This window comes from Sander lucioperca, chromosome 3, assembly GCF_008315115.2.
Source record: "Sander lucioperca isolate FBNREF2018 chromosome 3, SLUC_FBN_1.2, whole genome shotgun sequence".
Lineage (NCBI taxonomy): Eukaryota > Metazoa > Chordata > Actinopteri > Perciformes > Percidae > Sander > Sander lucioperca.
In genome coordinates, this window is record NC_050175.1 from 37778779 (window position 1) to 37796663 (window position 17885).

The 17885-nt window shown below is 41.1% G+C and overlaps 1 protein-coding gene across 4 annotated transcripts; it reads right to left on the bottom strand.

Moving 5' to 3' along the window:
* Positions 1-313: 313 nt before the first annotated feature.
* On the bottom strand, positions 314-16023 carry lctla (lactase-like a). Of its 4 annotated transcripts, none has more exons than XM_035999696.1 (15): positions 15378-15788; positions 15021-15186; positions 14198-14358; positions 12403-12490; positions 10300-10409; positions 10096-10224; positions 8787-8882; positions 8042-8096; positions 7774-7935; positions 6010-6284; positions 4544-4670; positions 4204-4403; positions 1440-1503; positions 757-874; positions 314-674 (listed from the first exon to the last, which is right to left on the bottom strand). In XM_035999696.1, the coding sequence occupies exons 2-14, from the start codon at positions 15145-15147 to the stop codon at positions 759-761; spliced, it is 1710 nt and encodes a 569-aa protein (XP_035855589.1). In that variant the 5' UTR covers positions 15148-15186; positions 15378-15788; the 3' UTR covers positions 314-674; positions 757-758. The 4 variants fall into 4 exon arrangements, with proteins under 4 accessions (XP_035855589.1, XP_035855590.1, XP_035855588.1 ...); XM_031323632.2 differs by lacking the exon at positions 314-674 and adding an exon at positions 1236-1309 and having other exon boundaries at positions 718-874; XM_035999697.1 differs by lacking the exon at positions 15378-15788 and adding an exon at positions 15812-16023 and having other exon boundaries at positions 314-874.
* Between the last annotated feature and the right edge of the window lie 1862 nt (positions 16024-17885).

Below are 17885 nucleotides of genomic sequence, written 5' to 3' on the forward strand. Positions count from 1 at the left end.
CATGTGCAAAAAAAATGCTAAGGTACAAATATGAGATATGAGCTCTCAGGACCTCAATATTTCTAAAATCCTGACTATGACCTTACACAAGACCACGGTTAAAGTTCATTTTAATTGTTAGGAGGTCTATTTAGTGTGTGAGTGCGGTTCAGTCATCAAAAATAGTTTCTTTAAATAAACAACTCACTGAGGAGTGCCTGGATAGCTCACCTGGTAGAGAGGACTTTCAAGGGAGGACTTTTAATTTGAAGGATAAAACGCTGTGCAGGAATATTTATCTGAACAATTCATTCTATAATAATCAGCACCATTCAAGTCTTAAATATTGATTTATTAAAGTGTATGAGAGAAAGTACAACCCTTCACTCTTATTTCTTAATTTTACAAACTTGTTGACAAAGAAACCATCTCCTCTCTGCAGCTAGTTTGAGTAGCTTACTCAAAAACCACACAAGACCAGATTGTTATAATAGTAATATACCAAGCTTGAATTCATTCTTCTAGAATTGTGACAGGTACCGGCTAATTTGACTCAATTGTGACAACCTGGAAAAGTGTTTATTCAAAATGGAACAGCAGACAGTTAAATCAACAAAATGCTCTGGACAGGATGAAGTTTTACAGCTTTGAAGTCACTCTCAGAATCGCGCGTGTGTGTGTGTGTGTGCGTGTGTGTGTGTGTGTGTGTGTGTGTGTGTGTGTGTGTATGTGTGTGTGTGTGCTTGTGCATGTGTGTGTGCGTGCGTGTGTGTGTGTTTTCAGATGCGTCCACGCAGCAGGAACATGAGGAAGACTGCACTGAGGAGGATGCAGAGCGTGCACACGGTGGGGACCACAATCTCTGTTACCATCTCCATGTGGCCTATCAGTGGATCTGAAACACATGCACGGAAATGTAAGTAAAATGTCTCAATTTACAGTCCCAGCTTCAACTCACTGAAAAAGGCTGCTATGGATGTGGAAAACATGAAAAGAAACACAAGAATGCATTTTATGGATTTATTTCAGTTTCTTTGTAAATTTCATTATTTCTTCAAAATGGCATTCTAATGTTGCCGTCGGTCCAGGTTGAGCTAATCTGAGTAATGTGTCTGCAAAGTGACTTATGTCAGTGAAATGTAGTGGAGTAAAAATCACAGTATTTGCCCCTGAAATGAAGTAGAATAGAAGTATAAAGTAGCATTTTTTTTGTAAAAGAAAATCCTGTTGATCTCACTCAGAAACAACTTTTGTACCTAAACTTCATCATGCACTGGCCAAGCCTTTTGCATTCCTGCATGTTCCTGATTTCCCTGGGATTTTCTTCTAGCTGGAGGGGCAAAACAAAGAAAAACCCTGTTAGATAGCGGAATAACAAGCTTGAGACAGAACTTTTTTCTTTGTTTGGCCCCACCTAGCTTCATCACAGCCTAAACTTTATAATGCTTTATTGTACCAACCTGCAGCCAGGAGCTGGTTACTGGAGGAGCAAGTCTCTACAGCTTTCCTCTTCCAACTCTCCACCTGTAAAGATCCGAAAAACTCTCAACAGTTAAACATGTTCTGCTCCAGAGGGACTTTTAACATTTACAGGGTTTCCACGGGGTCTTAAAAAGTCTAAAAAAAGTCTCAAATTTCTACTTTAGGCCTTAAAAAGTCTATAAAAGTATTGTGTTCTAGGTCATAAAATAATTAAATTATAATTAAATAATTTTACTTCATTTTCCTACGTCCATATAACGCTACCTCTAATGCTCATTGAAATGTTTTCTTTTATTCTATTGTGTTGTAGTTCCATCTTTCGATAGTCCAAATATAATTTGCTGTGTATCTACAGATTATTATTACTCTGTGTCGCTTTTAGTCAATTTGAATACATTTATTTACTTTGAAAGTACTTTTGTGACTCTGCATTTGGTTGTACTTTTATGTCGTGATATATATCTTAAATTTCATTCATAAAGGTCTTAAAAAGGTCTTAAAGGTGCTCTAAGCAATGTCACAAGTTTTTTAGGTTACATTTTTTGTCACATACAGCAAACATCTCCTCACTATCTGCTAGCTGCCTGGCCCCTGAACACACTGTAAAAAAACGCGGTCTCTGTAGACAGCCCAGGCTCCACAAACACCAACAAAAACAAACTGTGCCAACCTGCACCACCAAACATAACAAACAGTCTTCCAGCCAATAACCGACAAGAAGGATTTGGGGGTGGGGGTGGGGGGGTTGGTGCGAGGAAGGGAGGGAGAGGGGACAGGATGAAGAGGAGGGAGGGGTGAGCTAGCCTCGTTTTGTTTGAAAATACTTCAACAAGAAGTGCCGTCACCCAACATTGCTTAGAGCAGTGGTTCTCAACCGGTGGGGCCCGCCCCCCTGGGGGGGGCGCAGACACTCTCCTGGGGGGGGGGCGCGAGTAGGCTACAGGATGGGAGGAAAAAAAAAATCACGTAATGTAACTACACGTCGCAGCGACGCACGCTGTTCGGTCGTGGCCATAGACTGTATATAAGAAGGTCGTGGCTGGGTAGCGTTGCATTTCCTCCCCGACTCATTTCCTGGTTCTCCTTCTCCATAAACAACATGAAATCAAGGAGAGGGTTAACTTTTCCTGCTCCAGATTTCCCACCGTGGTCAGAAAGAACAGAGGAGACACTTTGTTTCTCTCACTATGACTCTAGAGTCGGTACTCGCTCCGAAGCTAAACGCCATCACTCTCTCACTTCTCCCTCTACCACCCACCCACCCACCCACACACACACACACACACACACACACACACACACACACGCCAGCTCACGCACACACCAGTGCACAAGTATAAACATCAGGCCACTTTTGTAGGTTACGGAGAAAGCTCTGCGTGAAGCCTCCGCACTGTAAAACAAATCATCCTCCTGGCGACTTTTTTGTCAAAAGCGACTAGCGACAAATCTAGCAACTTTTACTGGTGTTATTGGAGACTTTTGTGGTGTTTGGAGACTCGAAAGCACGTATCACTCTGCAGTTATGTGCTCAACGAGCAGCGGGTGCTGCCGTGAGCCCCTCCCCTGTCCAAAAGCTCTCACAGGCGGTCAGTGTCTCAGTAGCATCGCGGCGCAGTCCCAGCCTGCAGTCAGAGCAGAGAGGAGACACACACCACTCCGTGTCCAGGCTGCACACACGCACACATCGTTACATCATAGCCTCAACTTTATTGAAAACACAATTAATCCACATCCAAATTATTTCAAAACCAAACAAAATGGAGAGATTTCTAGTGAGGACCAACAAGGTAACCAACGCACCACCAGCTGCAAAAAAGCTTCAAAGGTACGATGAAGCATACCTGGCTCAGGTCTCACATTAACATCGCCTACCTGCAAGCTTCTGTCAAAAATGCAGATGATATGCCTACTATTAGGCCTAGTAATAATAACAATAATAAAGCATAAATTCATATCAGAGGTCTGGTGCCAACTGTAATGAACCAGCTTTGGGGGGGCCCAGCTTGCAAAAGGTTGAGAACCCCTGGCTTAGAGCACCTTTAAAAAGTCTTAAAGGTCCCATGACATGGTGCTCTTTGAATGCTTTTATATAGATCTTAGTGGTCCCCTAATACTGTATCTGAAGTCTCTTTTATATAGATCTTAGTGGTCCCCTAATACTGTATCTGAAGTCTCTTTTATATAGACCTTAGTGGTCCCCTAATACTGTATCTGAAGTCTCTTTCCTGAAATTCAGCCTTGGTGCAGAATTACAGCCACTAGAGCCAGTCCCACAATGAGCTTTCCTTAGGATGTGCCATTTCTGTGTCTGTAGCTATTGAGGAGAGGGGGGGGGGGGGCAAGGGGGAGAGTGGGGGTGTGGCCTCGACCAACTGCTTCTTTGCTCGTTTGAAAGCCATGATGTCTCTCTCTTTCTCATGGGTGGGCTAAATTCTCTGGTTGGGCAAAGCAGAGCAAGGGGAGGTAACCTTTCCCCTTATGACGTCATAAGGATAAAGATTCCAGATCGGCCCATCTCAGCTTTCATTTTCTCAAAGGCAGAGCAGGATACCCAGGGCTCAGTTCACACCTATCGCCATTTCTAGCCACTGGGGGACCATCGGCAGGCTGGGGGAACTCATATTATTATTTATTTATGTTAAAAAACCTCATAAAGTGACATTTTCATGCCATGGGACCTTTAAATTTGACTCATTGAACCCTGCAGGAACCCTGATTAAGTGTGTTGTTAGAGTTTACCTCTCTCTGATTGGGAAAGCCATTGGAGCTGATGATGCGTTTATAGAACTGGACAGAGGCCTTCGGGTAGCGTGGTTTATTTTTGTTCCTGAAGTCGACGTAGTAGAGTCCGAACCTCTCGGAGTACCCTTCATCCCACTCAAAGTTGTCGAGGAGAGACCAGGCTGTGTAACCCTTCACATTCACACCATCTTTTATCGCTGTTAGTTGAACCAGGGAAACAGACAAACAAAGAACAAAAAGGTGACGTGTTAAGTTTTATCTCAGGGACGTCGACGTGGCAACTTTGTTGGTCTTTTTTGATGTAATCTTTCTGTCCAGCAAATGGATTTCCTTTCACCTTTGAGCATTTCATCGATGTAGTCTTTGAAGTACTGCATTCTCCAGTCATCACAGAGGTCGGTGCAGAGCATTTTCTCAGACACGCCGTTTTCTGTCACGTATATCATGGGGTTTCCATACTGAGTCTATTGGAGAGACATTATATCACATTCACGATGGAATACAGTCTGACATGTTCATATCTTATTCAATATATTTCATGTTTCTTAAACCCCGCAAGATATCTCTTCTATTATGGGACATTTCTTCAATAGGTTTATTTTTACATTGTAAACATCTTTTGCTTTCTTGCCGAGAGTTAGCTGAGAAGATGGATACCAGCGTCTGTGCATTAAAGCTGCGTTCCAGACACAATTTTTAGCCCGTAAGTTACGACTTCAAGTCACGACTCACAACTTGGTTGCGTTCCAGGGTTCAGGTTAGGCTAGCGGCTACCTAACGCTGACGTTAGCTAGCGCTAGCTGATACTAGCGATTTCTAGTCGGCAACATATTTTGGCCGTCATTTAATAAACCTAACCTGTAGTAGTACACAATCGTATGTGTATTGTTTTGATTACAATGTGTGGAATTTATTTCTATTTCTCACCGTTAATCACCGGCGTCTGTACAGCATCAACAGGGGTCGCCATTGTTGTTTATGTGTGTGTGTGACGTCAAAAACTGTAACTGGGAGTACAACGATCTGGTACCAGTTCACGGGTACAAAGTTACGGGTTTGACTGCCGTTCCAGGGCACTTTCACGGGAAGGTTGTGAAAACACGAGTTAAGGGTTGCCTGGAACGCAGCATAACTACAGAGCTAGAGCTAGTAGGCGGTGAGCTTAGCTTAGCATAAAGACTGGAGGCAGAGGGACACAGCTAGCCTGTCTCTCTCCAACATTCAAACATATACAGTATATTCGCAGAAGTGCTGGACGGAGGGAGTTTGTCAATGAATAATTACACTGTAAAACTCCATCTAAAACCACAGACTGTCTTTTACATTTGTTTGTAATTAAACAAACACTATATAACTTAATTATTGAGCTTGCTGATATGTGCTTTTCTGAACTTTGGACAGAGCCAGGCTGGCTGTTTCCCCCTGCTTCCAGTCTTTATGGATTCAAACAAGCTCATTTGCTTAAAAGTCAGATGAGAAGATGGATACCGTTTTCACATTTGTATGCATATACAGTATATAGCACATGCAAATGTGAAAGTGCTATCCATCTTCTCATCTGACTTTTAAGCAAATGAGCTTGTTTTTCTAAAAATATTGAAGAGATTTTTACAAAAGCTTTTCAGCCCTAGTTTATTTGGCTCACAATTATAATTATATCAGTTGGCTTTGGATGGCTGAAAGAGCCCAGCGTGCATCACTTTTTATTGTAATTTGTGCAGTAGTTTTACTTCTAGAACAATTTCATTCAACGGATCTTATACAGCTGGATATCTGAATTTTATTCAGATCTGTGTTGCATACCTTGACAAAGTTCAACAGGCGTCTGAAGCCCCAGGGAACAGAATAGAGCCATTCAGAGCCTGGATCAGGCCATTTTGGGTCAACCAGCTCAGCAAGGTCTCGATCTGCAAAGTAGCTGTCTCCGAGGCCTGATGGGTAATTCTTCAGGGTGACGTAGCGAGTCGTGAAATGGCCGAGGCCCAGGAAGTCACAGGTTCCCTTGATGTAACTCTTCTCCTGAGGCGAGAAGACGGGCAGCCGTGAAGCTCCCAGGCCCTGCTGGCCACTCTTCCTGCCTGAATGTCGAAGTTTAAAGCATTTCATAATGAAACTAGCAGACATATAAAATTGCAATGGTCTAACAAACACTTTTTTTTAACCAAATAACATTTGTCTAGTGAGGACTGTATATAAAGATGTCTCCACTTTCTCCCACTGTACAAAAATGAAGCCAAAATATCCCATATACGGGCTCCGGCATCTTCTTTCTACGCAGTAGTGATCAGGTGGTGGAGCCGCGGTAAGCCGCGGTATCGAAGTCCCGCCCATACACCCTCCTGACCAATCGCGAGTCAATCACAGCTTTCTATCATTACGTTTCACCCCACTTTTATAGCATCAAACAACCAGTCCCCCAGGAAGTGCGCCGGGCTTTGAAGAACATAGCGGCCAAACAGTGGAGTTGCAACTCCCAGGCCTTCACGTGATGACCTATGGCCCAAAAATACGCGTCTGTAAATCAGTGGATACATTTTTTAAATGACTCATTTCACTATCAGAATTTAATCCATTCGGTCCGATAACGTTTAGAAAATCTAGAAGAGCCACATGATCATCAGTTAATCCCCGTTTAAAGTCCCAGTGTGTAACATGTTTAGTTGTTCATTATCAAAATCTGTGTTGCCCGTTCACAAACTTGTCCTTTTTCATGAATATTTACCACCACCATCAATTCCAAGTATTCCTATTGGCTTGAAATTTTACATTTGTATTTGCATGAACTGGGGTAGATGCTCCATATTCATCGCCATCTTGAAATACGTTAACGGTAAGGGACATACAGGACATATTGCTCCGCCTTTCGCGTTTTCGCTGTCACATGATAAACTCACAGGTGCTGCTAACGCTGCTAATGGGTATCGTCGCTTCCCGGCCCTTTTTGAAGCATGAAGGCTACCGTAGCTGTAATACGTACTTTGAACTGCGTGGTGCGAGAGAGTTGATTGCGATATATGATCTCAACTCTAGATGGGAGAAATTCCAACACATTGGACCTTTAAGTTAGCAAAGTGCTAAACCGGAAGTAGCCAGCTGGGTCGGAAGAGGTCTTAAGTGTGCCTGCTCTATGGGCCACACAGTGCGGAAGTAGTGCCGATCATTCGGGTAATTTTTAGCTCCATGATGGCTTCATGCGCCACTGAGCAACAAGGAATAAACGGAGCTCCGCCTCGAACGCTGTATCCAGTTATTATACAGTACATCCATGCAAATACCTAATAAAAAACCAAACTTATCAGAAAAACAAATACTTGAACTAACATCAGCGAGATCAGAACTACCTAAAATGACAGAACCATCTTTGGGAAAAATGTATTTGAAGTGTACTTTGATTTTTTTAGTTTAGCCCATGTCCCATCTGCTAACATGGAGGGGGCGGGGTTTATGATGGGTTTATACTGCAGCCACCAGGGGGCGATCCAGATGTTTTGGCTTCACTTACACAGTCTATGCATCAACCCCTAGTGAGGACAGATAAATAAACAGTTGCATTTGACCATGACGTACCGATGTAATCTTTCATAACCTGGGGGTAGTCTCCGTTGAAGATGGGAGTAGCAAACCATCCCATGTAGAACTGGATGTATCTCTCTGCTGCTTCAATGTCCCTCTGGTTGGTGATGTCCACTGGTTCCCCCCAGTCTGCTGTTAGCGAGATCCCAACCAGGCCTGGACACACACACAGCAACTTTATCATCCAGCATGGAAGAAATTTATCTTTGACTTCAATCACAAAAAAATACCAAAATAAAAAGAAAAAGGTTTTCTTTTTTACCTTTTTGTTTGCTTCGCCACTGCATGTCATACGTGTGCCAAACTTTAGCATGTGCCTGTTTCAAAGACAAGTAGGCAGTGTCACCGTGATGTCTTGTTTTGTTTATTTGACATTATTTGAAGAAGGAAATTAATGGAGAATCTGTAGGCAACGGGACATGATTTTGGTAATCATAAGCGTTCTGCTTTCTGTTTGTAGTCCGAGTCGTATTGACCAATCACGTTTGAGCGGGCTTTGGTTGCATGCAGGCAGTCTTAAGTCTGTTTTATGCTTCTGCGTCGAATCGACGGCGTACCCCCGCAGACCCCTCTGCGTCTACGCCGGACCCTACGCCGTAGCCTGACGTGCACCTCTCGAAAAATGTAACAACACATCACGGCGACGCACGTCGTGTCTTGGTAGCGTTGCATTTCCCCCGACTCATTTCCTGGTTCTCCTTCTCCGTAAACAACATGAAATCAAGGAGAGGGTTAACTTCTCCTGCTACAGATTTCCCACCTTGGTCAGAAAGAACAGGGGAGACACTTTGTTTCTCTCACTATAACTCTAGAGTCGGTACTCGCTCCAAATCTAATCACCGTCACTCTCTCACTTCTCCCTCGCTCTATCACACACTCCCCATACACACACACACAGGCCGGCTCGACGCACACACCAGCACACCAGTATAAACATTAGGCCACTTACGTAGGCTACAGCGAAAGCTCTGTGTGGAGCCTCCACAGAACCATGAAACAGGCTTTACCTTGATGATGTTGTGGGCAGCTTTGTAAGCTCCGGTTCCCTTTAGCTTCAGGCCGGGTGCATGTTCCCCTGTTTCATATCCCTCCACAGCAATGGACTGAAAACCAGAGGTGGAAAGTAACAAGTTACATTTACTCACATTACTGTAATTAAGTCGTTTTTTGTGTACTTTTTAAAGTAGTTTTTAAAATCTACTTGATGTGCTCATATATTATGCTTTTGGGCTTTTCCCCTTTCCTTTATTGTGCTATATATCTTTTTTGTGCACGTTATAGGTTTACAAGGTGAAAAAGCCCAAAGTCCACCCCAAAGGGACTTACCATCTCCAACAGAAAACACTGTTCACAAACTGCTCCAAACAGCTCTATTGTAGTCCAGCCTTTACTTCAGAGACAAACGTGGTCACTTTGGAACACACGTTATAATGCTCGCCTAGCTGCTAGCATGGCACGCCCTCATACTCTGCTTCTGACTGGCTAGTAGTCCTTACCTAGGTACTGTCAGGGCACGCCCTCATACTCTGCTTCTGACTGGCTAGTAGTCCTTACCTAGGTACTGTCAGGGCACGCCCTCATACTCTGCTTCTGACTGGCTAGTAGTCCTTACCTAGCTACTGAGCATGTGCGACTCCCAACAGATGGAACAGAAATGTGATGTCTCACTCTGTAGCTAAAACAGAGAGCTCAACACACAGGGTGAAAAGAGGAGCTGCAGCAATGTTTAGTACAACAAAAATATGGTGTTTTTTGAAAATTAAACCATGTAAACCTATTCTGGTACAACCTCTAAATACAATTATGAACCTGAAAATGAGCATAATATGAGGTCTTTAAATATTTTACTTCAGTATGTTTTGTTTGAAGTATTGTACTTTGCTACATTTTAAATCACATTCGTTACTGAGTAAAAAAAAAAGTAAATAAAAAAAGGTCTCTAGCGTTGTTTTGTATCTGTCAACAAACTCAAAACGAAAGTGGCTTTGTGTCCTAATCTAATCACTAAAGACTGCATATTTAATTAAATAAGTATAAAAAGTATGAATCTAAAAAAATATATATCTCCCCCCCGCTGTTAAAAAGTAACTGAGTAACTTATACTAAATACATTTTAAATGAGCTACTGAGTAGATTTTTATACAGATACTTTTACTTGCACTTGAGTAAAAGTTCATCAAAGTAAAAGTACTTTTACTTAAGTAGAATATCTTGGTACTCTTTCCACCGCTGCTGAAAACACAAGACGCCACTCTCTGATATCCAAGTCAAACGTAGTAGTAGTAGTAGTAGTAGTTTCCCTTCAACCAGACATACCCACGGATTGTTGAAAGTGATCCAGTACTTCACTTTCTTTCCAAATCTTTCAAAGCATAAGTTGGCAAAGTCGTTGAAGTAGTTCACCATGGAGACGTTCTGCCAGCCGCCGTACTTCTCCTGTAAGACCTGGGGAGTATAACCGTGTTAGTATCCACACTGTAGCTTCCAGTGCGTAAATACAAAAAGGTTTAGTGAGTTCACCTGCGGTAAATCCCAGTGGTACAAAGTAACAATGGGTGTGATCTTATTGTCCAGCAGCATGTTAATCAGGTCATCGTAATATTTGATTCCTTTCTCGTTGATGTATTCACCTGCAAGAGTTGTCAGTGAACGATGGGAGTTAATATCAATATTCAGTCATGAAATATAACATCATTACAATCAGCGCTGCGTCTAATGATTATTTAGGGTGGTGATGGCGCAGTGGATATGACACATGCCTTTGGTGTGGGAGATCTGCGTTCGATTCCCACTGTGATACATCAACCAATGTGTCCTTGAGCAAGACACTTAACCCCTAGTTGCTCCAGAGGCGTGTGACCTCTGATATATATAGCAATTTTAAGTCGCTTTTGATAAAAGCGTCAGCTAAATGACATGTAATGTAATATTTTGTGGATTTTGTTTTTATTGATTATTAGTTTGGTCTTTTAAAGATATAATATGTATATATTAAAATGTCTAAAAACAACAAGACCTATGTTATATATTTAGCTGAGTTGAGTACTAAGAGAAATATGTCGTTTTATTGAAGGTAGCGCTCTGTTACATTTGGTCGCCGGTAGAGGAGGGTCTGGCTAGTCCACACAGCATTCTGGGATGGGAGAAAAACGTGCTCTGGTTTATTGGCATTTATTTTAACCAATCACAATTGTCTTGGGTGGTGCTAAGTGCCAGACGGTGCCACGGTGCCTCTGCTAAATAGCCTCAGGAAGGAACTTGTTTTGGTGGAACATGTGTACATTCAAAAGTTGTTTTAGTCATGCAACAGAAAACTCAGATTGGACAGATAGTCTAGCTAGCTGTCTGGATTTACCCTGCAGAGATCTGAGGAGCAGTTAACCATAGTCCTCAGAAATCCACCGGAGTTTAGAACGCCAACACAACGATAGAGGACGGTGATGGATAGGGCTGTAACGATATGCGATATGAAACCAAAATCGCAACACTCAAATCCACGAACCTGTGTCGCACTGTGACACACCCCATCCAACTCCCAGAGTTATCCTTCCCGTCCAGATCCAATGCTACCACATCTTTAAATTACTATTAGCATTAGTCGTTTTGGTGCCTTATCCCCCTTCTGTCGGGTAAATTTAGCTAACTGTAAAGACGGCTAAACACCGTCCCGACTGAAGCCTTTCAGCGCCGGGAGAGTGAGGCAGGCAGACAGACAGAGGTGTGCTAGCTGGCTAAATTAGCATTAGATTAGTCGTCTAGCTATACAGTTAATGTTACTGATGAAGTTGTTAACCGTGGTCAAAACAATCATACTAAAAATAACTGAGCGTGTTGAACGATGTCGTAATCTTATGTTACCCGCCAAGAATTAGTTAACGTTATAGACCAAGCATTAGCATTAGCTACTTGTCAACCAGCACCTTTATAGTAGGCACCAAAGCACTTTTCCTCTTCAGTCCCCCTACAGGTTGGACGCGGAATTGTCCATTACCGTTATTACCATTATTCTTATGTCTCATTTGAACTACAGATCCACTACCCGATCTGGCAAACTTGCATAGTGCGGTTATAGCCGACAGAGGGCCGCAAAGCAAATGCAGAAGTGCCGTTGACACTGTTACAAGTTGATGAACCACTGAAACGATTTTGGAAACATTATTTTAAGGTACAAAAGAATCTTTGGTGTTGGATCGATCGATATTGAAATCAATCAATATCAATAAATAAGGTCTCTGTTGTATTACTGTGTTGCAAAGTGGCATGTAATCAATGACAAAACGATGCCATGTGGAAGAAAAAAAGTTGTATTACGTTTACTGAGTATAACTCTCCTCCAGAATATTACATGTTGTACATTTAAAATGTCAACATTTTTTTGAAAAAATGCCTTGAGCCCAAGGTGAAACATTTAAATTGATTGATTTTGGCCGACCAACAGTCCAAAACCCAAAAGTATTTAATGTACGCTGATGAAACAGAGAAAAGCCAAGCTGGGAGCAGTAAATTCAAATGAATGTTGATTCATTTTCTGGTTAATGACTTCAGTCAGTACTGATTTCAATAACCAGCAAATGAAAGAAATAATAAATAAATATGATGATTAAATTAAACAAAAAAGGGTACTTTTCAGTCCACTTGGTAAAATCCTCGGCCAGGAGATGGAGAAACGATAATGATTCAGCTTCATGTCCTTCATCAAGGTGATGTCATCCTTAAAAAACAAACAGAAGAAAACATTTTGAAAATCATGTTCTGCAGACAAATGTTGTTCACACCAACAACATTTTTTTCTTTTTCATTTTAAGAAATAGTCTGACATTTTGAGAAATACCCTTTATCGGCTTTTTTGCCGAGAGTCAGGTGACGACTTTGATACCACTCTGGAGTTGATTAGCTTAGCTTAGCACAAAGACTGTAAACAGAGGGAAACAGCTAGCCTGGCTCTCTGTGAAGGTAATCAAGTCTGCCTACAATCACCTCAAAAGCTCAGTAATTAACACTTAACACTTGTTTGTTTTAGCTTCTCAGGTTGTTTTAATTTTCGGATGGTCCGGGCTAGCTGCTTCCCCCTCTTTCCAGTCTTTATGCTATGCTAAGCTAAACTAAACGTTTCCTGACTGAAGCTTAGGATTGACCGTGCAGACATGAGAGTGGTGTCAACCTTCTCACCTAACTCTCTGTAAGAGAACAAGTATATTTCCCAAAATGTTGTAACTTTTAAATTCTAGTGGATATCCCAAAGTTTGCAAAGATATTTAAATATGGGTAAATGTATCTAAAATGATGCAACACATCTACAGTATTTCCATTTAATAGAATGGTGCAGCCATTCTCACCGGCTTTTGAGCCAGCTTGAGTTTTTCCCTTATCTGTGGTTTGTTACTCTCTGACTATATCAACTGTGTTTGGATCCATTTATTTTATTTGATATCTGATTATTTGATTATTTTTTTCGTATGTCTATGTATGTATAAATGTGTGTGTGTATATATACATTTTATTTAACATTGTGTATCTATTACAAGGACTGTTTTTGCTTTTGACTGTGCAGCATTTTGGCTCAAGTCTGTGGTTTTAACCCTCCTGTTGTCTCTTCTCTTATTCTATATTAGAACATTTGGATATATTTCAACCAAATTGCCCAAAAGTAACATGGAAGGTTCCATGAAATGCTCTTCACAAGTAAAAGTAAGGATCAGTTCAACTTTTATTGAATTTTTGGAGTTTTATTTAATTTTATAGAATTATTCTGACTTCACTTTGACAGTCTGTGATTATCCATCAACATATGTTCCTTTGATCTTAAATATTAGTCAAAATATATCATACTTTCTGCTTTTTTAACTCAAAAGTTAGATATAATTTCATATAGGCTACATGTGGTGTATTGACCATAAATTCCAAAAATGAGTGTAAAACTAGTGGTAATAAGTTGTTGTTAGTGTAAACTGGTGGAAGTGGAAAATAAGCGTTGCAAATGTCGAAAAATGCTACAAAAACGTTGGAAAAAAAAACCTGTTGAAGAGACAAAAACGCAGCAAAATTAGTGACAAAAGTGTGACCCGGAAGGACAACACAAGGGTTATAATGTGCTTTATAAATAAAGTTGGATTGGATTGGATAAAAAACAAAGATTTGAATGTTTCACTCAGTTTAAACATCATGTGGCTTCAATGAAGCGCTGGAACAAAGTCATAGAGAATATACTGTCAGACAGTGTGCAATAAAATGACTTTTTTTTTAACCTGAACGTTACTTTTGAAATAAATGTTTATAAGAGTTTAACCATTTTTTTTTAACTATGACGTACATAAACACTTCAAACTTATCTTAACTTATAACATTATTTCAAGACTTCATCAGCAACTATCAGTCTCGTCGTTTCTGGAAATGTACTTTATGTTTTTCTGCATGTCACCTTGAATTTGTAGTAGCCCTCACACGAGGTGTCTCCCGTCTCATTTGCGACAATTTTCCCCTTTTTGTGGGCAAATGCATCCCAGATGCTCATTCCTTTGCCGTCTATGTTCCAAGCTCCTTCGGTCTGGTAGGCAGAGGTGCCAGCTCCCCAGGAGAAACCTGCAGAGGAAAACAGAGGGAACTAGAAATGGACATACTGTGATACAGATACAGAGTGAATAGCACATGAGAAATTACAATCCACAAACTTCAAACGCATAACTATCAGGAGGTTTTTGCAGAATAATGTTTCATTCAAGTAGGCTTCCATTCAAGATTCTACGTTAAGCAGCTTAATGGCAAAGGGAATAAAAAATTACGGCCTTGCAGATTGTGGACTACTTAGGAATAAATAGGGCTGCACAATATATCAGATTTTTTTGTCAACATCGCGATATCAACTGCCACAGTAAACACATCCCGAAAGGCTGCGACATTTCCCAAAAGACACTAAGAGATTTTTTTGTGTTAATTTAAAGAAAATCTCAGTAGAAAACTGCATGTTAAAAATGTAATTCTGTTGTCATTCTTTTTTAGTGGTGCCTTTTATATTCAATCCAATGTTCAATTTGTTCAATATAAGAAAAATTATTTTAAATTCAACAACAGTTTGTTGTATTTTAGCAGAATACTGAAAGCAGCAGAAAGGCAGAACTGAGTGCACTTTATTATGTGTTCATTTATCGAAAAGTAATATCGTTATCGCGATATTCAACAACGTTATCACACATTGCATATTTTCCTCATATTGTGCAGCCCTAGTGTTTAATCAGGTTTTGTACCAGTTGGGAAGGTGCCGTAGTAGAAAGATGTCTTCTCATTCTTGGTCCAGTCAAAGTCCTCCCCGGCTGACACACACAGCACCATAGCAAGCACATGGTACGGCTTCAGGATGCACCGCTGCAGCATCGTGGTCTTTGGCAAAGAGCTTACTGTCTTCAGTTACACCTGAAGGACAATAATCACCCAGTTTAAACACTGATTTCACAGATTTCATGGCTTATTATAGGCATCCAAAAACCAGCTGTCAAAATAGCTACAATTCTGCATCTCCTGTCCGTCTACCCTGAGCTAGATAAGTAGAGGACAGATCGCAGAATATACATGTGTTAAGGTAAAACAAAGATTCAGAAACTCACGCAGAGGTGGCAGCTGTCCACAGGTTTGGAATAAAAGCATCCTAACTCAAACCCCCCCAAACCTCAGGATCATTTCTTAAACATCCAGTGAAAAAAAAACACCCAGTCGTTATCAGAGCACGTGGATTTGAAAAGGGAAGAATCTAGTTTCATTTCAACCAGCTGTAAGACACGCTGACACAAAACGCTATCAGAGACAGAAAGTAAGCCAGCTTGTCCAGCACAGTCAGGATGAGCGACATGTCAAGCTGTTGTATTATCTTCAGAGGTGTAAAAGAAATCCGAGATAAGAAGTATAATCAGAAATGTAAAGTTCGCCTGAGAGTCCTCTTGCCAGTGCCTGTGTTCTGTATCTCTCCCTACATCTGTCCCTTTGCCCAGCCTCTGTCTCAGCCCCGGCCTGACTCACTCAGAACCACATATAGATGTCTGACCTGCTGCACGTCCTGCATTTGTCTCCGCTGGAAGCTGCTCCAAAATGCAGGAAACGTCCCCAAGCTTCTGGACCTAGTTACTGTTCCCCAGTGTCACCGTCAGGTTCAGAGCCAATGTTACAAAAACAAAAACCGGGTGAAGCATCCAGTGACATTTTCTGCTATTCATCAGCCCCCCATACAGCCCCCCATACAGCGACCCCCCCCCCCCCCTTCACACACGCACTGAATACCGCTCCATTTGAAGTCAGTGAAGTGTGACAGTAAATTTGCTGGGGCAAACAGATCTTTTGGAAAAAGAAGAGATTCTGGCACTGTAAGCAGAGTTAATGTCAGAGAGTCTGATCCGTTTACAGCTCGGTCTCATAACACTTTATGAGCTTTACACTATTTTTACATGTAAACACAGAACAGAAAATATTGTCTCAGTTCAGTCACATTATTATCCCAGATGGGAAACTTGATTTGCAGTCAAGAGTGCAAGATTTAAAAAAAAAAAAAAAAAAAAACACATGTACAAATAAACGAAATGACAACAATACAAAAACATAAAGTACAAACATGTTTCCTGTACATACAAAATACAGAACACAGTTTTACACAATACTAAAGCAGCAATCTCTAACAAGTTCTAAATTACATCAGCAAATTAAGTTGGGTTATTGCACAAGGAATGAAGACATTTTTACTCCTATCGCTCTTGAACGTCAGTACTCTGAATCTATGGCCTGAGGGGAGTGTTTCAAGATGTTTAAAGATGCACTGAAGATGCACTTAGAGTGTGTGTGTGTAAAAGACAAGTAGAAATCCAAAAGATGAACCACTCTAGAAACAAGTGCATCAGTCTTTGCCATTTAGGCTACGTTCCCACCGCAAGTCTTAATGCTTAATTCGGATTTTTTTGCTCAGATCCAATTGTTTGTTTGGCTGTTCACATTACCTTTTAAAATGTGGCCTATATCAGATTCCAGTGTGAACTGTTTGCCCGCATGCGCATGCGCAAAAGAACAATAACAATGACATCAGACGCAGCACGCTGTTGCACTAAAGTTAGGGAGGTTATGGAGGAAGTAATGGCAGCCGTAACATTAATGAGCATCCACTAATTAGGTCTAACACCTCACTCTCCTTCTATTGACTTGCTCCATCACTGTTCTCCATTGTGTAGGCCTAGTCACGTTTTTAATGTTACTGTCTGTGTCTAGGGCTAACTCCCACCAGCGCATAATTGTGACAAATGTTGATGTAGCTTGACGTAAAAATTGCATCAAATCCGCCTTGGTTGTTCAGTGGCCGCATTGAAAAAAATCAGACCTGGGTCTGATTCGGGACCACATATGGAAGTGGTCTACATCTGATTTGAAAAAAAAAATCTGATTTGGGCAAGATTTGAGTGTTCCCACTACTTCTGAAGAAGTCTGACCTGGTTACTTGACCCCAAAAAAATCTGATTTGGGCCACTTTTGCCTGCAGTCTCTCACTCTTATTACTTTCAGAAAGACAACCTTTGGTCAATCTGCTTTCTTGGTTCAAGGAGTGGGGAAGTTGAGTTCCATCAGAGACTCAGGAAGCTTTGCAGTGTTTAAAACCAGCCACCAGCCTCAAGCTTTGGCTAAAGTCAGCACAAAGGTCTCACCACCAATGATGGCCTTGTATTTATCACACTGAGTCTATTGATTACCTCACTCTGGACTTTGGACTTGTATGTATTGTGTAGAGCTGCAAAGATTAATCGATTAGCTGTCAACTATTAAATTAATCCCTAACTATTTTGATAATCTGATTGAGACATTTTTTTACAAAAAAAGTAAAACTGATACTTGACTTGACTCGCAGATAATATGTAATTAAGAAAATGTGTCCGCTAGTAAGTAATGTCTACATCACATCACTAAAAGTTCAACTTAAAGCAGACAGGTGCTGCTTTCCAGTGACAGAAATGTGCACTAGGGCTGTGCAAGTAATGAAATTCTGATCGAATTTCCGGTTATACAGATCACAAAAACAATATAATCGAGAAAAACTATTATTTGCACATTACGTTTTGCAAGTAAACTCTTATTTTGTCTTGTGT